The sequence below is a fragment of the Betta splendens genome, chromosome 15, assembly GCF_900634795.4.
Source record: "Betta splendens chromosome 15, fBetSpl5.4, whole genome shotgun sequence".
NCBI classification, from domain to species: domain Eukaryota; kingdom Metazoa; phylum Chordata; class Actinopteri; order Anabantiformes; family Osphronemidae; genus Betta; species Betta splendens.
Genome location: NC_040895.2, coordinates 646,170 through 667,238, shown reverse-complemented (window position 1 = coordinate 667,238; position 21,069 = coordinate 646,170). Strand labels below are relative to the sequence as shown.

Sequence of the window (21,069 nt, the reverse complement as noted above, 5' to 3'; positions counted from 1 at the left end):
CTAGTTGTCTGGTGCTGTGCTTTAGGCTGCGGATCTCTGAGTTATACCCTGGAGCTAACCTCCTCTGATTCACTGTCTTCTTCTTCAGAGGAGCCACTGTGTCTAACATTGTACGTAGAGAAGCTGCAGCATCATCTACAAGACAGTCAACCTGTTCATAAGGATTAAGGTGACTGTTCTCTGTGTATCTACAAGACATTGAGGCAAAAGATGACGGAATCATCTGCTTGAATCTGGCAACAGCGTTGTCAGATAAATATCTCCTATAGTAATATTTGTTTCCAGCTATTGTAAGGTCAATTATGCTAAATTCAAAAGTTAATAAGAAATGGTCAGATAACCGAGGGTTTTGGGGAAGAACTATTAAATTATCAATTTCAACCCCATATGTCAGGACAAGATCGAGGGTATGGTTAAAACGATCAGTGGGTTCATTTACCTGCTGTGTAAAACCATTAGTGTCTATTAGGAGTTAAAAGCAGTGCTGAGACAGTTACTGTCAACATCTACATAAGTGTTAAACTCTCCCACTACAATGACTTTATCTGTGCTAAGAACTAAGTCAGATAAGAATTCAGAATAAGAATTCACACACAGGTGTGTGGCTGCAGGAGCCCACATGAGCACATTTGAAGGGGACAAAGGCTCGGTCGACTGGCTGTAGCCATTAGCATAGCTAGCTACTAACTTGCCTCACACATAGGTTACTACATTTAAACGGACAAACTAACATTTTAAAACATTATAAATATCAAGCATGTACTTACTTCAGTGAGTGGATGACGGACTGTAGGAATAGATCCTTTTTTTCCAACAGGAGCCGTGAAACAAATCCAGCATTGTACGCACCCTCGTTTGAAATGCACATACGTATAAATGCTGAGGCAGTGTTTCTGGCACCGGTCCGTTTAAAATAAAAGTGACCCACAAAGTCCTCACTTGTTGATCCCTTGGTAAAGTGTTGTGTATTTTCTTCAACCACGGCAGAGGTTTCACAAGAACTCAACTTCGAAGTTTAAATCAATAGCATACAGGTTTATTATATGGCAAATTAAAACAATCAGATAATGAATACAAAAGAGTAATAGCAAGAGAGGCAGAGACCGAATTCACCTGCTTGTTCCTCTGCAGAGAGAACTGAGAGGTCGGAAAAGGTCCGCTGTGTGCTACCAGCGGACCCTCTGCGAAGCGCTCTGAAAACCCCAGCCTGTGAACGCTTGCTTATAACCACCACCTAAAGTCTTTCCACATGTCCAAATAAGGCTACTTGGAAAGTCCTGGCGCTGGGCCGTGTTATCCGTCCGGCTCCTAGATCCCTCTGGCCCAGCTTCAACCTCTCAGTTCCTTTCCCAGGTCGGTGTGACATTTTGAATAGCTCAGATAACCATTGTTAGACAACAGATTCTGCGAACACAGACTCTGTGAACCCAGTTTAAGCAAACTCTCTAACCCCAGTCACTGAGGACACACGTGAACCCCTCTACTCTCTGTATTTCTCCCATAAGCAAGGATCAACTTTACTGCTAAAAGTAAATGTAAATGATATGATATGACAATGATACATAAATATACTACAAAAGTGAAGAGACTTTGGTGTTGGTTAAAACACCCAAGAACCGAACTATTTCTATGGGAGGACTTGGGCGCTGCCGTGCTCGTCTGTTCACAGTGAGTGAAAGGGGGGAAATGGCGGAAGTCCACTTTTGGTTCAGGATCATTGTGGGGGTGGTGGTTCAGGATTTGCAGGCAAGACTTCCTACCACTGTGACGACAACTGGGGAACGGTCTCAGAGTAGGACAAGGTCTCTCTCCATTGGATGAGAAAATTTACGTTTTCAAAATGTGAAAAAAGGAGGAAATGCATTTCTACCATGCTCTGTGTGTGTATATGTGACCCATAGAGTCATAGGAACGCTCCAAAATGTCTAAAAAGTGGATTTTGCATATGACCCCTTTAAAGTCATCGGTCAGTGGACTAGCTTGTTGCTGCTTGTGAAGCTTTCAGGATCTGCTTTTATCTTTAATGGTTAAGTTTTTAGCAATTTATTAGGTCATTGCTACTAAGATTTAAATGTTTTATTGGCATTTTCTATATTTATAAAAACTTTTAACTTGTCACTTCCAAAACTTTTATTTGTGGGGTCCTGTGCTTTAACCTTGGATATCTGAGTTGTACCATGGAGCTGACCTTTTCTGAAATATTGTACTGCCTTAACTGCAGCAACATCAACCAGACAATCTATCGGTTTATACTGTATTATACTGTATTGTATTATAAGATTAAGATGACTGTTGTCCTCTGTGCAGCTACAAGACAATGAGGCAACAGATGATAGAATTATGCTTAAATCTGGCAAGAGCATCATCACAAGCATCTGCTGTAGTGGAGGTTGTTTCCAGCTGTTGTTATGTTTGTTATAGTCAATTCAACAGTTAGTACATCAGTAGGTCTGACTAAAACAGTGAGTGGCATCATTTACATGTACCTGCTGAGTAAGACCAAAAGAGTTCAGCAGTGAATAAATTCAGTGATGAGACAGTCCTTGACATGAATATTGAAGTCACTTCATCTATTTTACAAGAATTTAGTTGTCTTAGTGTGAGCATGGAGAGATCGGATGGTCACTGAACAAATCCTTAACAACAGAGACTTAATGAAACCACATTTAATAAACTTATTGTTACTGTGTTTTGGAAGAGGAGCTGTTTTGATGTTTATTTGTCTGTGGTTTGTATAGTTTAGGTGGTCGAGGAGCAGACACAGTCTGTATGCGATAGCTAGGAGGAGGTGATGGATGTAGAGAATGTGGAAGACTGCCATTCTGCGTCCTGGGTTGTCACAGATTTAGGTGTTGGCTTTATGATACATAAACTATCACTCTCATCAGCTGAGGTCATCCACAAGGTTTGGTGGAGGGTGTGTCCTATGGCGTACCTGACACCATGTCAGTAGAAAACACAGCATGAAAGTTCTTTAATATTCAAAATCTTCTTTCAATGTTTTATTGCACTGTAATGTATTTTAAATGATCCACACACCAACAACAACACATCCATCCTCACTCACTGATTAAAACAAGGCAAATAGTAGAGTAGAAAGGTCTCTGGTGTAACTCATGCTTGCCTTTAAGTCTTAAAATCTTCTATTTCTTTTCCAATATTGGTATTTAAGATGTAAATTACACTGAGACATGAGATCCACGTTATGGTAATTTAATATTGTGCTTTAGTGATTCACATTTAAAGCTTAGTTGCAATTCCATGAATAAATTACACTAAACATCTAATAAGAACTAACCAGCCAGAGGAATGCTGGTACAACCCAACAGTGTGTAGGTGCCACAGCCATTCTAACTCTAAACCACCACATTAATAACTTGACCTCAACCTGTCAGTGATTTATGACTAGCTGTGATATCGTCACAACATTTTTTTTAATTGAAAATATTTCCTTTGTAACAAAATTAAGACCATACTTTATCATGAACATGACCTCAGAGAGATGAGTCCAGCCCATCGATCCACAAATGACTATTCTGTGCTTTGGGAACAGGGCTTTTTTAGACAAGGAGACATTAAAACATTACTATATAACAACCAGTAAATCCAAAGGTGCTTATTATGATGAAAGACTCAGTCAACTCTTACTGAGTGTCCCAGATATTGAAGCTTGGTGGATTCACTGAGGTAATGTGAGGGTCATCAGATAGAGATGTGTGAGTAAGACGAGACATGTAAATACCCAGACTCCCAATCAGTTAGTCACTTTGAACTGAACTGAGCTACAGTAAGTGGGCTTTCATGTTTGGACCCTGCTGTCCAGCAGGACCGAGAAAAGGCTTTTTGTCATCTACACTAATCTACACACTAAAACAACCAACATCGACCACACCAGTCCCCTGAGTCTCGCTTGACCAGTAACCAGCCAAACTCTAAATCAGGGGTGCTCAATCCTGGTCCTCGAGAGCTACCGTCCTGCTAGTTTTCTAACTGTCCCTGGTGATTACCTTAATCAGGTGTGACAGTTAGCTGTTGATTGACTGGACGCACCTTATCTAGGTAATCAGTATTAACTAAAGGAGGGAGAGTTGAAAACCAGCAGGACAGTAGCTCTCAATGATTAGGGTTGGGCACCCCTGCTCCTAAACTAATGGCCACATCCAGATGACTTTGTGTGACTGTACAGACTGTACAGAGGCAGATGCGACAACAGATGTATGTGCTAGGTGATTAACAGCAAACGCAGTCACTGCCTGCCGTGGCCCCCACACTTCCATTCAATAGTCTGTAGTGTTATGTGTTTTGAAGAAGCCAAAGGCCTTGTTTCATACAGTATGTCTGTCAGGGTGCATCTGTGTCCATGTGTGACCCTGGACACGGCTGTTTGCTGCCAAGTTAATCTTTCTGGTCTCAGCTCTGGATGTCCCTGGTCCATTTGATCATAGTCTCTGGAGACCGATAGAGGAAGATCAGTTTTGAGTAAAGTTCCTCTTCCAGCTCCAACTCTCCTGTTTCACGAACCTGAATCAAACATTGTTAGAGTTAGTAGAAGTAATCTACGCTAACAATAGGACCTTTGCACAATCAGGATGCATTTTTTTTCAACTTAAGAGGAATTTTCAAATTTGGAGAAATCTTTTCAGTTTCTGATATATGAAACAGGTGTGTTCATGGTGTAAACTGACCAGGAAGATGTCTGTACAGAGCTTGAGGATGCGGTCAACGCAGGGAAGTTCCTCAAACATGATTGAGTGGGAGATCTCACTGAAGAAGCCACGCACAAACTTTCCAATGACTAAGACCACAGACACATATAGACCCATGATTCTGAAAGGAGACAGGGAACAACAGGTTTATTAACTTTGGGAATGAAGATACCTTTCTTCATCCCATGGCATCTGAAGTTGGCTGTTGTTTTAAATCTTGTATGCAAGTAGTATTGGGGAGGGGGGTCTTACCCATATCCAGCCAGGAAGCCCAAGCTGGGTGGACTGACTTTGTCATTGAATATAACCATGGGCAGAACTTCACATGAATTGGATGAACATCCTGCAATGGCAATGTCCCACCATTCCTGGTTTCTGCTGCTGTTCAATGGTCCATCACTCATCAGGGACAGAGTTATGTTCAGGTAACCTTTTTCATTCCCTATGAGACAACCAAGCAGCCGTGTTACATGATACCTGAAGGATGAGGCCTCCAGCATGTTTAAACTGACATGACAGCCAACCCCGACGTAAAAATTTACCAGTGGTCAGTTTGGTCTACATCAACCAGTCACCAAGTCAACAATGACATGATAACAGAGCCCTGAGCCACTTGGGCTGTCATCCAGTGCGTATTATACTAAACAGACAGTAAGCCCTCTGACCTTTGAATAACTGACCGACTGGTTTAGCCTCAGCTCCATTGGGCGCCCGGATGTAGTTAGGGAACAAATTAGGAATGAGCCTGGGGAAAAGACACAAGTCATAAGATAGAACAATACAATGTGAACCCAAAAACGTGAAAAACAACGATGGTGAGAATAAACCTACACAGGCTCGGTGCGGTTGCCAATCAGCAGTGATGCCAGATCTGCTCTGACTGGGTTCTCAGGCTCCAAGTTGATAGAATGTTTGTCAAAGGTGTGTTCCACCGTCCCTCCTTTGCCCAGGTCTCTATGAAACCATTCAGAGAGATGGATTTAGTCAGAACTCTGTTGTTCTAAATAAATAAGAAGAACAAAGTTTTTACCTCTGAAAAGTCCAGGATAAACGGAGAGTTAGGTCAACAGGACTTCCAAGCAATTCTTTAATGACCTCCTGTCTGCTGGGGGGGCTGATTCTCCACACCGAACCTGAACTACCTTCGATCATAGCCGTTACGATGTCCTCATAACTGTAGAGTGTGATGAACTGCATGGCCATCTAGATGCACACACATGATGTTTGCATTACAAACAGCATCTTCCATGTTAAAAAACCTGTGTATGAGTTGGAGTCAGCATGTGAAGAGGATAGTGTCCTTTGGTTTCATTAGGAAACATATTACTACAAAGTTTGAAAATAATTACAGTAGGACAGAGACAATTACATTTGGAATCACTCACTAAAACAAAGGCCAGGTTAAAAGGCAGAGAACCTTACTTACATCGAAGTGCCTAAGGAAAGCATTGACCTAGGATATGTTGACTATAATACTATACTATACTATAATAACTAAAATTACCTTTGACTTTATGATTCCAAAAACGAGGCTATGTACTGGTGTTTTTTTCAAGGAAGGCAGTTCAACTTTTCTTTAGGTGTACAGTATATATATAAATACTGCACACTATTATAATGGTAAACTTATTGAGTCTTTTATTACTCTGTTTTTGCACAGATATGTTTTAATATTCCTCAAAACAGACAGTCTATTGATTATGATTTTAAATTCACCAAAAATGTAAAATTTTGAAATGTCTCATTTCTAAATTATATAATATGATTAGTGTGTGTGATGTCATTGAATGTTAATATATTCATATTAAATTAATACAAACCTATAATATAGGAAACATTTGTTGTTGGCATGTGCAATTATTAAAGGAAGTATCAAGGATAATATTTATGTAACAGAAGTGTGGGTTGCAGACATTTACAGTACCTGTTTTCTTTAAACATTTCAGCTTAGTAGATTCATAAGGCTAACTGTAATAGCATAAACATGTTTAATTCCACACAGTCTACCAGCAGCTTAATACGCACTGCATTATCTCCAAACGCTTTGGTGAGCTGCTCATACTCGGCCTCTGTGAAGGGCTGGATGGATTGCTGCTGCACACTCATGGTGAACAGGGGCTAGATTTTCACAAGCAACACACCATTAGCCACAACACATACTATCAATGTCATTGTGTCATATTATTTCTTATCCAATAACATACAAAGCCTCATTATGCTGATTACCTCATAGCCTCCTAACTTGACAGTTACAGTGACATCTATGGGGTGGTTGACCACACCCACCACTGATCGGACCAGGGAAATGAAGAGGAGGGGAAACCAGATGATACAGATGAGGAAGAAGATGATGAGTCCTCCCATGCCATATTTCACTATCTTCTTCTTCTTCTGCCCTTTGGGCTGGGGATATTTCTGACGGCACAACATATTGTTTTTTACACAAGCTACTGGATTAGCACAGTAACACAGTATAACCTTCAGTAGGCAGAAAAAACAAAAGGAGTTATTCAATGTCCCTGTCTAAAGCAATCAAACAGCTAGGTTACGATGACAATCTATCCCATCATGCTCCCTGCACTAAATAAAAATGGACAATGAGTGAAAGGGGTGGTGGGTGTGGGCCCTCCTTTGTTACAGGCATCACACTGACAATGAGGAGAACACAAGGAGAACATGCCAACTCCACACAGAAAGGCACCCGCCCGCTCTGGAAATTGAACCCAGGACCTTCTAGGGCGACAATGCTACCCACTGCACCACCGTGCCGCCCGGCTTTAAACATGTTAAACATTTTTAAGCTAAGAGTTAGCTTAGATTCATTCATCATCACACTCGTTACCTTTTCTGTCTCTCTGCTGCATTTAATGATGAATATGTTGGCGTAAATGTCCTCCACACACATCCAGTTTGACAGGGACAGAGTAGTGTCTGTCCACACCCAGTCCATCACAGCACGCAGCTCCACCAGAAAGGGAACCAGACGAAACCTACATACAAACAGCCTCTGTAGCATCCTGGCACAATCATTTATGGGGATTCAAGTTTTCTCCACATTTGTTCTACGTCCATACCCTTGGAAGAGAAACAGGTTGAGGTGGTTGTATTTCTTGGTGAGAAAGTTACCAAGTATGCGAGTAGGATATCCACAGCGGATCTGATAGGCTGACAGACCAAAGTAAATACACTTGAAAAAGTACCACAACTGGGCCACAAAGTTCTGATTGAATTTCCTAAACAGAAAGAAAGAAAAAGAAAATCCAATAATCTTACGTTCACTTGTTATGAATACTAATATAATATTGTAAGTCCACAATCAGAGTTCACCTTTCAGTGACAGCAGGTAGAATGAAGAACATCCACAGGTGAATACCAAACACAAGGAACACCTGAAGGGAAGGAGCAGAGCAAAGGGTTAAGAAGAATTAACAGACATGAGATCAATTAGCCAGAAGAACGAGCATCTGTGTAGCATTCATCGAATGGACTGTGGTAGCGGAGGATCTTATTTAGTCATTAGGAGCCTCTCAAATAAAACCATGTCAAAGGAAAACATGTGACCAGAATAATCACAATTTGAGTTCTCAACCTGAAATATGACTTTTCCCAGAACGGCCTTGCGCAAATACAAGGCTCTGTCAATGATCATGGTGCTGAACTGGATGAGCAACATCACAAGAAAGGCCTCAGGAACCTGGTCTTCAGAGAGCGTGGAAGCAATATCAGCTGCTGCACTATGCTTCTACAGGACAGACGAAAGGAGGCACATCAGCTGTTTTCAGTTCTAAATATAGAAGACATGTTCGAGATGTAGCATGACACCCTCCACCACCTCTCACCCCAAAGGCCCAAAAGCCAAAGATGATGATGATGAAGTCAATGACATCGGTCAGGAACATGAGAGCATAGACGTCGGTGGCAGCTCGATACTCAGCGTGTAGAACATCCCTAAAGAAGCCTTGAGCTGGTCTATAAACACTCTGGACTCTGCACAGTCAGTCAAACAAGTGAACCCTTGCTAAATGTTCTTAATCTGGATATGGTGATGTCAGTCCCTCCACCACACTCACCCACAGATGAAGGCACATTTTATCTCATGTCCCACAGCCAGCAGTCTGTGCTTGGCTGCCTCTCTGCCCTGGCCTTCCTGCTTCTTCTTCCACTCATTAATGGGAAGCACTGTCTCAGCGGTGGGCTCTTCTGGAATACACATATATTTGGAAAAGACGCCACAGTAAGTGGCGAACATGCCTGTAGCTGAGAATGTTGACTGTTTATCAGCTGTCATTCCTTCCACATTTCTCCAGCTACTCCTTCTCCATTTAGGCATCACACTCACTAAAAACTCACCTGAAGTCATTGGAGGCAACAAAAAAATTATAAATCTACGGTACCTCTTGAAGTGTAAGTGTCAAAGTGTCAAACCTTTGCTGCGTCTTTGATTCCTGCGGAAGCGGACACTGCTCCTTTTCCTGGTTATCTGCTCAGTATCTCCTTCCTTTAGTTTGGAGTCAGGATCTGACATGTCCTTCTGTCCCAGCTCAGCTGCCGGGGGTTGTGCTCTAGCAGCCCTTGGCTCAATATTTTCCTACATTGATAAACAAGCAACTATTTTAGAACCATACAAGTACAACATTCAACTCCCTACTGGGATCAATGGCTAATGACTTGCACTGACATTTTCAAGTTGGCCCAGTTCAGTTATATGTGGATCGGCCCGTCTGGGTGTTGAGCGACCTCGCTCCTCATTTTCTGTTCCGTCCCCCCTTGTCCTTGTTCCATCCTCACATGCTTCCTTAGTTGTACCTTGGCCAAAGCTCTTTGGAGAAGGGCTCTGCTCCTCCAATGAGCCTTCATTGTCCCACAGGCCATAACGCTGAGTATACACACACACCCACACAACTTATTGTTGGTCAAAAGTAGATAGTGTTACTTAAGCACATTTCATAGGCAACGGTGAAGTAATTGCTTGATAATACATATACATACAGTGGTAAAAGTCTTTGCCCCTTACTGATTTCTGATTTTTTAATAATTTAATTATTAGTCAAAGATAACACAATTAAACACATCATGCAATTTTTAAATGAAGGTTATTTTAAGGGTAAACAAATGAAAAACCACATTGTCCTGCTGTCACGATTTATGTCAGTTCCTGTTTTATGTTGAAAGGACTTCCTGTTTTCTGTCATCCCGGTTCACCTTGCACACCTGTCAATAATTAGTACTCACACCCAGTATTTAAGCACCACCTCAGCCAGCAGTTAGACGCCAGATTGTTGAGTCCTAGCACCACTATCCAGCGTTCTTGTCACCGCGTTTTTCTGATCTTGCCTGTCATCGACCGCCGATTCCTGCCTGACCCTCATCTGTACCTTCACCCTGGATTGTGGTATTTGTCTGACCGTCTGACCCGTGAGTTTTGCCTAGCCCTTGTCTGTACCTTTGCCGAGCCTATCCGTGAACCGACCTCTGCCTGTCTATTGGACCCGATCTTGCCTGTTCCTCATAGTACTTAAACTGAGATACGCTGTGTATGACCCGGACTGCCTGACAACGCTGTACAAATAAACACTGTTTAATTCACCAATTCCTCGAGTGTGCTGTGCATTTGGGTCCTCAGCCGTGTGTTCGTGACACCTGCAAGTTTGCCTCCCTGTTAAAATATAACTTAACTCTGGTTCATCGCACCTGAGCTTATTTTCTCTAGCTGCACCCAGGCCTGATTACTGCCATACCTGTTTGCAATCAATAAATCACTTAGATAGGACCTGCCTGACAAAGTAAATTAGACCAAAAGATCTTCAAAAGCTAGACATCATGCAAAAATCCAGACATTCAAAAACAAATGAGAAAGGGTATAATTGAGATTTATCAGTCTGGAAAAGCTTATAAAGCCATTTCTAAAGCTTTGAGACTGCAGCGAACCACAGTGAGAGCCACAGGGCAAAAATGGTTTGCATTGCAGAGTTCCAAGACAAAAACCACTGCTGAGCAAAAAGAACATAAAGGCTCATCTCAGTTTTGCCAGAAAACATCTTGATGATCCTCAAGACTTTTGGGAAAATACTCTGTGGACTGACAAGACAAAACTTGAACTATTTGGAAGGTGTGTGTACCATTATGTGTGGCCTAAGAAACACCGCATTTCAGATAAAGAACATACACTGTAATACCAAAAGTAAAATATGGCGGTTGGTAGTGTGATGGTCTGGGTCTGTTTTGCTGCATTAGGACCTGAAAGACTTGCTGTGATAAAGGGAACCATGAATTCTACTGTGTACAAAAATGAGGAGAATGTACGGCCATCTGTTCGTGACCTGAAGCGAAATTGGATTCTGCAGCAGGACAATGATCCAAAGCTTCTGAATGGCTGAACTTTGAGTGGCCTAGTCAAAGTCCTGACCTGAATCCAATTGAGATGCTGTGGCATAAACTTAAAAAGGCGGTTCATGCTCGAAAACCCTTGAATGTGGCAACAATTCTGCAAAGATGAGTTAGCCAAAATTAGCGCTGTAACAGACTCATTGCAAGTTATTGAAAACGCCTGATAGCAGTTGTTGCTGCTAAGGGTGGCCCAACCAGTTATTAGGTTTAGGGGACATATTCTCACAAAGGGCAATGTAGTTTTTGATTTATTTTTACCCTTAATAATAATACCCTTTTGTTTAAAAACTGCATGATGCGTTTACTTGTGTTATCTTTGACTCTGTGTGTGTGTGTGTGTGTGTGTGTGTGTGTGTGTGTATTATTAAGCAAATGACTTCACCTTTGCCTATGAAATGTGCGAATGAATGTATATATATATAAATACATTATAAAGTATACTGTGCTTCATCTCTCATCCATGGTTACAAGTACTACTGTATATGCACTGGCTGTAGCTAAAGTCAGTGTAAGATGACTTTTATTTTACAAAGGGTGTAATTAGCCACAAGGTACAACAGGTTTACAGCGTCTATGCTCACTGGTTGTCAAATGTGTCATCACTGACCATGAGCAAGGATCTGTGGAAGAAGAGAGCCAGTAGCTGTAGTAGGTCATATCTGATGTAGTTGTCAGTCTTCTCCAGGCCCAGGATGCGAGGTGGAAAAAAAGGCTTGTCTTCATTTAGAGTCATCTCATAAACACTGTTCCAGGGAAAGAAGCCAAACTGGAAAAGGTATTTCACTACCACCATCACCTAGGAAAGGCAGATCAGAGTAATCATCCATCAGCCGTGGGTCATAGCAGGAAAGAGCACAGGAATGTTGGCATGCTGTCCCTTCAAATCCATCATACACAAGCTGGTTGTCAGTAGAGGGCGCATAACTGTGATCTCGCCTAGTGCGCCAGGGCTGGCCCTGACTATACTTACATACTGTCATACAGAAGGTTCTCTCAGCTTCATCGTTTTGTGTAAAACAATAGCTATGTAGAAAAATTTGTATTATCGAAAATTGTGGCACTCATATGAAGCATGTGTATAAAGTGCATGAACATCTGTCCATACCTCTGTGTAGATTATAGCTGTCATCCAAAACTTCTTGGTTGGTCTTGGAACAGCCAACATAGCCCAGAGAAAGACCATTATGGGCAGGATCAGTGATATGACGGAGGCACTGACCATGTTGTTTAACACGATGATGAAGTAGCACACAAGCTCCGAATTGGCTGCCAGCAGGTTGTACATGGCGAACAGGAGCTTGAGCAGACGGTTGTGGCTATTGTAAAAGTCTTTGCTGTGTTCTAGCTCCTCAATGAAGAACTGTCTGCAGACAGAGAGGAAATTAAAACCTTTCAATTAAAGTTGAACCAGTTACTGTAGGAAGTTCCAAATGAAAAGGAATTATCCAAGCAAGGAGTCACTGACATTGGAAACAAAACAAGTGACAACTAAGCCTACCTTTCCCCCAGCAGCTCGCTGGCAGTCCTAGAGTGTCTGTGTTGTTGTTGTGTTGGCTCTGGTACCAGTTCTATGCCGGAGGATGGGAGTTCTGGACTCAGGAGATTCCCAGCGCCAATGCTATCAAGTCGTGGTCTCGGTGTAGACCATCCCATCACACCCCTACTGTCCAACCCCAGGGAGCTAAGAGAGTCAGGTAAAGTTCATAGATGTTGACGCTTGACCACAAAGACTAAAAACACAGGCTCTTCCACACTGACCTGTGGTTGGTGGAAGTTTCGGCATCTAGCTCATCCAAACATGTCTCTAGTGTGAGACTGTCACTGTCCTGAGACGCTTGGTCCTCTGCTGGACTATGATACTGGCAGCAAGAGGGACAAAGGTTAGAGGAACAGCTTGTTTGCGCATGTCTGTTGTGGGTTTTGTTTAGGTATTTGATGTTTACCTGCTGTATCTTGTGTTTCATATAGTAACGTTCATTGCACAGAACAGAAGAAGTCTGTCTATACTGTTTTGTCAGCAGGTTAAGCCACTGGGTCAGTCCATCCACCATTGCCAGAACTATGGCCCATAAGAAGCACAAGATATCCAGGATCCTCTGAACTGTCTCACCGTGACCTGAGGCACACAGACAGATGAGATGGGGGAGGAGGGAGTAGAGCGCAGGTGAGACTATGTGAACCTACCAGATTCCTCCTGGGGCTCATCCGTGTCCAGCTGATTGGCAGAGTCTTCAAATACGTCATTGTCCACTACACACACACACACACACACACACACACACACACACACACACACACACACACACACACACACCTCTTTTTACCCCTGCTGATACATCATATAAGGAATAAGGAAATGTCTGTTGTGAAGAAATAATTAAAGGCCAACACACATCTGAGTTGAACTGTGAAATATGGTAATAAACACAAAATCAGAGGCAGATAACATTCCGGATGATAGAACAGAGCCTATCACAGAGATCACTCTACCTGCTGTCTCCTGCTTTCTTTCAGTCCTCCTGAACTGTCTCTGGCGTTCCCTCAGAGCCGCCTTCACATTGCTTACCCATGCCTGGTACGCCAGCTGGGAGACAACCAGTCACAGTACTGTCACCACTGCACAGTAATGTTAGCAATTACCACATCTGCAATGCATGGGATTAGGAAAACCAGCAAAACCGGCCCTTGAGGACAGCAGTTTGACACCCCTGGGTTAGAAGGACAGCCACAACAGGCAAGAAACGTATCTGATGCGACACGTGGAGGATCATTGGAGCCTCCTGTAATAGCAGGCTGTGTGAATATATACTGTAAATGTTGTGTGTCTGACCTGGCAGGCAGTTCGTTTCTGAGACTTCTGATCTTCAGAATACAGTTCCTCTTCATCTTCGCTGTCAGATTCAAACAAGTAGTACTCTCCTGAGTGAAGAACTAAGTACAAAAAAGCCTTACAGTCTCCTGGACCTCAATAGACATATCTTTGGCCAAGTGTGACTTAAAAAAGAATATTGTATCAAACCTGTAGCATGGTTCAACCACGGTTGGTGCCATGTTTTCTTCCTGGACCCCATCTGGTCTTTGTGGATGTCTTAGAGGACAAGATAATGGAAAATTAGAGGAAAGGCTGTCGGTGCGCAGTGATTTAGGTTGGTGATGTAGTTCGTTCTTCTGATGTTTTCATCTATCACTCAAAGTTTTAGGGTGTATCTCAGCCATACAGTGTGCTTAAGCATCCCTGAACCACACCACCAAACCAGAAGAGTAGCCAGAATACAAACCAAATAGTGTGAAGTGTGTACACTTGATGAATGGAGTTAAATATAAACGATTATTCTTCAAAACGAGAACTGAACTAGATGTGGAAGTCATAAGGCTATTTAGTTCAGATCAGATTGTACTGTAACGGTCCATGAACTAGTGCCATAAAAAAGAAACCTTTAATTTTGGGGTTAAACTACTGTACAGATGTAAATAAAACAGACTTTAATAGGCATTTTGAAGTAGCAAGTGGTACCAGCAGACTGACTGTCAGTAGAGTCTTCACTCATTTTGTCACCATCTCTGTACTTCTGCTGCCTGGAGCGAATTCTCTGCATCCTGAGAGCAGAGGACAAAAGACAAAGACGAGAGATAAGACACGATATTTAGGTGTTTCTTTCATGCCAATATCACTGCATCACATTTATTTACATTTAAGTGAAAGCATCACTACTACAAACCAGAAATCCAAATTCAAATTCTAATATGATAATTACATCTCCTCCTCAAACTGTCACTTTACTGGCCTCCTCCATCTGTGGTGATCTGTGACTGGACGTCTGTGCTAGTCACAGTTTGTAACCATGTTCACGCATAAGAGGTCCATTAGGACACCATATATGCCATATATCTTGGACACTCCACATAAGAGAGAAGGCTGAGTCATCAGCTGATGACCACTTGATCCACTAGCAAACAAGTAGGTCCAAGACACCGGTCAGGGTCCAACGTAGTGTGTGGGTCTGTTGTGTCAGATGGAGTTTAAACTCCCTCCTCCGGTAGAATTCAACCTGATCCCAAGGGAGGTTGGAGACACTGAGTCAGTCAACCGCCACTGTTGTCAGGGCTGCATCAAGCTGAGTTTTATTGAGTTCTACTGAGCTTGGCTGGCTTTTAGCAGCTAATACCTACCAACGAGACTCAAGCCTGTTAGAAGAGGTTGAGGGAAGCTGTTACCTTGACCGATGATGATATCAAATGCTGGAAGATCCAAGAGAAACTATGCAATTTTTAATATATATTTATTGATATAAAACAAGACACTGGAATGAAAGTGTGTTCCAGTGCTGATTAATGGTGGAACACTGGACTAATATATCAGCACTAAATTTTTCCTTGAGGTGAACTTGATTTTGTCTTACTATAACTTTGTAATGTGAACACTTACGATCTTTTAAGCTGCGATAAAGACTTCTTCTCAGCTTGCTGATGGGATCTAATGTTCTTTAAAATACTGGCTCTGAAGAGCTCAAAGCCCCTGCAGAGAGGAAACAGTTCCCATTGCATTTATAAGCCAATCATCTGATCAGTAGAAGTGACCATTTGCAATCCTCCTCCTCATGTCTTACCTTGATGCTTGTTTGGCAGATGCCTGTAGCTCAACTGTCACATGCACAAAGTAGAAGCTAAGGAAGATCCTCCTTTGCAGCAGTAGGCACAGGAAACAAATACTGTCCCAGATAATTCCAGCCTCTTCTACGGGGAGGCTACATGTCTTATCACTCACCTCTTTGGCTAAGGAAAAAAAAACAAAATAAATCAAACAAAAATGAAAACATGTTACATTTTATGATCGTAACACATGGTTGTTGAAGAGAAACGGAATCTGGTCATGATACTGTCTCCTTATTTTCTTATGGTGTCTTGTAATAATGCAATTATACTTACGTTCATAGTATCCTTTGACTGTGCAAACCAGACTAAAGAGCTGAATCACCCAACAGAAACCTTTCTGCATCTCAAGTACAAACACACAAGCCAGAATCTGATGGAGAGAAGGATATGAGTCACATATAGAAACCTGTCATCATGGCATTGTATAACAGCTTCATGTCTTTGGTTCTATACAGGTTAATCTCAACCACACCATGTGGACTTGGCACAAACTTCACTTATGATTATATTATAATATAATATAATTAAACTGTATTACTTCCACTGTCTACTGGTGCTGGAACACATTCATGTTTTGAGCTGCAGAGTTGGAGAAAAAGATGAGCCTTGGACTTACAGACAACATATTTTTAGATATAATGACTGCCACATTATAGATGATGAGACAGTCCCACAGGGTGAGGCGAGTCCTGGATGGTTTGACCAACAGCTGGGTCCCAAACAAGAGAAAAAAGAAGCAGGCGAGCAGGTAGCCCAGTCCAAACACAGAGATCCTGGTGGCTCCAGTAATGAAGACAACCGACAGCACAAACCAAAAGAAGTGACGGAACACAACAACTTTAGCCATGTCCAGGTAGCTCCTAGAGGAGGACAGGGAACCGCACCAAAGATATAAGTGTGATGTAAAAATGTTTTTACTATGAGAAGAAACTACAGTTAGCTAGATCAATATTATGCATATTAGCTGGTTTATATGTGGGTTGATAAAACACCAGAAGCAGCAATAGAAGCATCACACATGGGTTATATACCAGTGGTAATGTGCTGGGTTTTCCAGTATATAAAACCCCTCTACAGTTCAAACTACAGCACTGTGACTTTCCATTTGCTCTGAATGTCTGCACTAAAATACTTGAGATCTTGGGCAGTGTTATTAGACACTTTAAAAATAAGATGTTAATGCTCAAACATCTGGATATTGCTACTCAGTATGTCACATACTTTAGGTAGGCCTGTAGTAGACATCACTTTTACTGAGAACTTTTTCCAAACATTTCCGGGAAGTTTTAATAAAAAGTCGTTTTAAAAACAAGCATGACGTTTCCACTTTGTTTGGAATGACTTCTTTAATATTTGTTACATTATACTACATATACTGCTCAGACAGTAAAAGGTAGCTTAGATGTTAATAATCATTAGTTTGTCTTATATTTATAAGACTCATTTGATTTGGAATGGTTAGGAATGATAAGATGTGCATTTCTGAGCCTGAATCTTAGATAGCTGTACTGAAGAATTAAAGAGACATGGGCTTCAATTATGGACTTTGATCTCTGAAAGTTTGGTCCTCTGGTTTGAGTTACAGTGTTGTGTCTAGACAGGTTACAGCAAAATAACAGCACAGAATGCACTTCTACACACCTACACACCTGGAACCACCCAGTTCCAGTTGTGTAGGATCTAGGACAAGACACTCAGCACCAAGCAGTCTGTACAGAACACGAAAATTACACATGGACTGAATTTAATGTGTTGACCTTAACTTCATCTTGGTCACAGGGCTGTCATGTATGAAGCATGAGGTATGACCGAACCTGAAACCTACACCTGCATCTCACCTGACACCTGCTACATTTACCTGCAGTTAATAAAGTTCGGGGCAGGATTGAACAGTCGACCTTCCATCGGGTCGGGCAAGTCTGTGTTCTCGCCTGCCAGAACCATCCACTCCTCTGTGTGCTCACATTCAAAAACCCTCCACTGTTGGGATGCACACATGAGCAGCACAAAGTCGGCTATGGACAAAGGGGACATGGTTGAGTTAAGGGTCTAACCACAGACGTTGAGGATTTTATTTCATCTGCACAAGGGCAGACTGTGGGACAGATGAGGAATGAAGAGGTACAGACTCAGACACTAACCCATGAGGTTTTTGGAGTTTGGCCTGGTGTAAAAGTCAGGCAGATAAATCCATTTAATGAGGGCGGAGTTCATAAGCACTGGAGTGTTCCAGCGCCACGGATAATCTGCAGGACAACACATGCCCATGAAACATTAGCTCCAAATGACTGAGAAGTTAGTTATTATTTGTGACACATGCCCAAGGTTAAGGTTTACATCCAACACGGGGCTGTCTGCTGAACAACTACTATGAGATCATTTAACTGTTTCACTTCACAGTCCATCGAAGTGTGATTAACAACATGTAGGGCAGGACAATGTGGACCCACCTATGCAGAGAGCCGGGGGAATGCCCACACACAGCAGATACTGGTAGATCATGAAGATGGAAAGAAACAGACAATATTTGGACCAGATGCTGGCAATAGCTGATCGTCGCCGCCTCACCAAGATGGCTACCAGCCAGCAGCCATGGATTATCACCAGGAAGTTCATCCGCTGGCCAATCACATTAACCGTCATCAGGAAACAAATCTTAGAAGAAGACAAACGCTTTTATTACATTGCGCTCGATTTTCAGCATTTCCATGCAGTTCGTGTATTTAGGCATGGCACCTCTAGTCCAAACTTGTAAAAGGTGTAGTTCAACAGGTACTTGAGGCAGGTGATGAGGCCCTGATCCAGGGTGTCCCTGGTGGAATCAGGGAAAAGAGCAGGTATGGTGGGAGGAGAACGCTGGAGCTGGCTGTAGTAGTGAGTTTGGTGGCGATACACTGTTGCCTCAAACACCAACAACATCAACACCATTAAATGGTTCTGCCATTAAAAACACAAAACCACGAAAGATGAGTTGAAATCTCTTTACAGCCTGTCATGTTACTGATCCAGTGAAGCTTGTAAGTCACACTATTGTCAGCTGAACCCTACTTGGCTTGGGAGCTGAGCTTTTGCTGCAGTAAGAGCAGTCTGGTTGTTTTCATCCTGAAAAACACAGCCTCATCTGACCCGATAACCAGAATCATGTGAGCTGTTGTATGGAAAATAAATCGGCTCATGTGGCTGTACAGTGTTACTTTGAAGAGTATCACTCTGATATGAGACAGGATTCAGCTTAAGCAAACAACAGAGTAAAACACCACCTTGCTGTATCCCAGTACAGTGTCATCCTTCCTGATGCCAAACCACTGGGCTGGATCCACTGGTTCCTTATACAGAGTAGAGTTCTTCATCTCCTCTGGTAGCAGGTTGGTTTCATTCGTCAGAGGCTGAGAGAAAGAATGGAGAGTCACTGCTTGGTGTCCCTATAAGCCCACGGTCACGTGTCACATTAGTGATTCTAAGAAGAGAAAGTCATTCGTGGTCCAATTCATACCTGAATACAAACAACAAACGTGACTGAACATTTGAATAGCAACAAAAAGTATCAGTAGCAGGTTTGAGTATATGCTACCAAGTGGCACATCAGCTTTTCCAAAGAGGCTCAAACTCATTCAGCCTGAACACAGAAAACTCTGCCCGTAAACAAGCTTAATTGAGCACAAGGAGGTCAGATTGATTAGATCACTGCAAATCTTTGCCTGCTCGTCTGCGCAGCACAAACAAACTCCGCATGTTCCACATTATAGTTGTAAGGAAATAAATCTTTGATGTAGTGTAGTGAGGGAGAGATACGTTAAAAGCCTCTGAAACCTTGATGCAGGTTGTGGAGAGGAAAACTTTGGCCTCAGGACCGTCTCCCATTTATCCATGAAGGAAGGACACATTTAGAAAATTATTTTGTTAGTTTTTTTTATGCAGTTTTCAGCAGTTGGTGAGTCTACGTCTGTGTTGTATCACCCTTTGTGTTCACTGTTTTTATACTGTGTCCCACTAGATCACAACCTGAATCCAACAGGTTTGCTTGTGGGCCCCCTGTTGGCCTATGTGTGTGTGGGTCTTACCATGGTACAGGTACTGGAGTACTCCAACGGGTTGACAACACTCAGCTGGTACAGCATTTTACACACAATGATGACACACACCCAGACTGTGGACAGGCAAGAAGCCATAGGCCTGAAGCGACCATAAGGCATCGCCAGAGACCACAACATCACCAGGACCAGGTTCATCACAGACGGCTGCAGAAATGCACACAAGGACACAGACATAAGGCAGCTGTAGGTTTACAATGGAGGACTGGTCATTCCAGTTGCAGTTTAGTTTGCTGCAACAGTTCAATGACAAAAAACAACAGTAACAGTAATTGTGTTACAGTAGATAGAGAACAACAGAGCGGTGCAGCGTTTCCTAGTTTTACCTCTTCAAGTGCTACCCACACAGAGAAGAAGGCCACCATCTTGATGATGTGAAGCTCCAGAAGCCTCCACAGAAACCTCTGTATATCAGTGAGCGTGGCTGTGAACCTTCTGGAGAGGACCAGCAGCCTGTCTGTCACCAAACCCCACTTACTGGGAACCAGCTCCTCTGTGCAACAGAACAAGGATGAGGGGAACAAATCATCATTGCCTCAGACATGACATAATATGATAATATCATGGTATACTTTATGGAAACAACTACTGTTTACCTTCATCTTCAGATTCTTGGTCTGTGTTTGATGCCAGGTTTTCGTCTGCGTTCCCTGAGTCAGTCTGCCGAGTCCTTTCATTGGTCCTCCTCCTGTGGACACACTGTTATTAGCAGCAGCTCTGGCATTTCTAAAATATTTACTGTTCTGTGCCATGTATTTCCTACAATTCACAATATGTAAACCACATCAACATTTTTTTCACAGCTTTTCCTCCATTGCAGACCTGACAAAACACTGTTATATTATTAATAACCTGCTGACAGTCAAATGTTAACATACGCTTTATACCAGGTCTCAATCAAAGCCCAGATACTTTACATACCGGCCTTCTCATCCCCCTGCACAGGAACACTTACACCAGCTCATACACTGCACATCCAAAACACACCTATGTGTTATTGTGTTGTTTATGTGTTGTCTTATATGTTTTATGTCTGATTCATAATGCAATTTTTTTCAAATTGCTGCGCATATATAGTTTACAGGTTAGGGAGAAACATAATTCAGATACACTGTGTGTCTTGCACATGGGTTGTATTGACCTATAAATAATGAATTGAATAAAGCTGACTTTGAACAGTTTTTAGGTATATATGAATATCTCCTGGAGACTAATTTAGCAGCAGATGTGGT

At 42.3% G+C, this 21,069-nt stretch overlaps 1 protein-coding gene across 5 annotated transcripts in view; it reads right to left on the bottom strand.

Moving 5' to 3' along the window:
- Window positions 1-2,987: 2,987 nt before the first annotated feature.
- The window catches only part of piezo1 (piezo-type mechanosensitive ion channel component 1), a 78,171-nt gene continuing 60,089 nt past the window's right edge, over window positions 2,988-21,069 (bottom strand). For 3 of the 5 annotated variants that reach the window (XM_029174957.3, XM_029174958.3, XM_055502379.1), the window contains 38 exons: window positions 20,434-20,525; window positions 20,164-20,330; window positions 19,808-19,984; window positions 19,007-19,132; window positions 18,483-18,683; window positions 18,197-18,401; window positions 17,888-17,992; window positions 17,605-17,761; window positions 16,363-16,606; window positions 16,020-16,116; window positions 15,701-15,866; window positions 15,520-15,609; window positions 14,608-14,690; window positions 14,113-14,181; window positions 13,924-14,024; window positions 13,584-13,677; window positions 13,278-13,343; window positions 13,037-13,209; window positions 12,852-12,952; window positions 12,592-12,774; window positions 12,199-12,457; window positions 11,701-11,889; window positions 9,385-9,582; window positions 9,132-9,294; window positions 8,777-8,906; window positions 8,546-8,693; window positions 8,296-8,448; window positions 8,034-8,095; window positions 7,781-7,939; window positions 7,549-7,696; window positions 6,933-7,121; window positions 6,732-6,824; window positions 5,737-5,909; window positions 5,538-5,660; window positions 5,372-5,451; window positions 4,959-5,148; window positions 4,686-4,827; window positions 2,988-4,521 (listed from right to left, as the gene is read on the bottom strand). In XM_029174957.3, coding sequence (XP_029030790.1) covers window positions 4,411-4,521; window positions 4,686-4,827; window positions 4,959-5,148; window positions 5,372-5,451; window positions 5,538-5,660; window positions 5,737-5,909; window positions 6,732-6,824; window positions 6,933-7,121; window positions 7,549-7,696; window positions 7,781-7,939; window positions 8,034-8,095; window positions 8,296-8,448; window positions 8,546-8,693; window positions 8,777-8,906; window positions 9,132-9,294; window positions 9,385-9,582; window positions 11,701-11,889; window positions 12,199-12,457; window positions 12,592-12,774; window positions 12,852-12,952; window positions 13,037-13,209; window positions 13,278-13,343; window positions 13,584-13,677; window positions 13,924-14,024; window positions 14,113-14,181; window positions 14,608-14,690; window positions 15,520-15,609; window positions 15,701-15,866; window positions 16,020-16,116; window positions 16,363-16,606; window positions 17,605-17,761; window positions 17,888-17,992; window positions 18,197-18,401; window positions 18,483-18,683; window positions 19,007-19,132; window positions 19,808-19,984; window positions 20,164-20,330; window positions 20,434-20,525 — 5,407 coding nt within the window. In that variant the 3' untranslated portion in view covers window positions 2,988-4,410. The remainder of the gene's footprint in view (window positions 4,522-4,685; window positions 4,828-4,958; window positions 5,149-5,371; window positions 5,452-5,537; window positions 5,661-5,736; window positions 5,910-6,731; window positions 6,825-6,932; window positions 7,122-7,548; window positions 7,697-7,780; window positions 7,940-8,033; window positions 8,096-8,295; window positions 8,449-8,545; window positions 8,694-8,776; window positions 8,907-9,131; window positions 9,295-9,384; window positions 9,583-11,700; window positions 11,890-12,198; window positions 12,458-12,591; window positions 12,775-12,851; window positions 12,953-13,036; window positions 13,210-13,277; window positions 13,344-13,583; window positions 13,678-13,923; window positions 14,025-14,112; window positions 14,182-14,607; window positions 14,691-15,519; window positions 15,610-15,700; window positions 15,867-16,019; window positions 16,117-16,362; window positions 16,607-17,604; window positions 17,762-17,887; window positions 17,993-18,196; window positions 18,402-18,482; window positions 18,684-19,006; window positions 19,133-19,807; window positions 19,985-20,163; window positions 20,331-20,433; window positions 20,526-21,069) is intronic. The other 2 variants (XM_055502378.1, XM_029174959.3) reach the window with 2 other exon arrangements.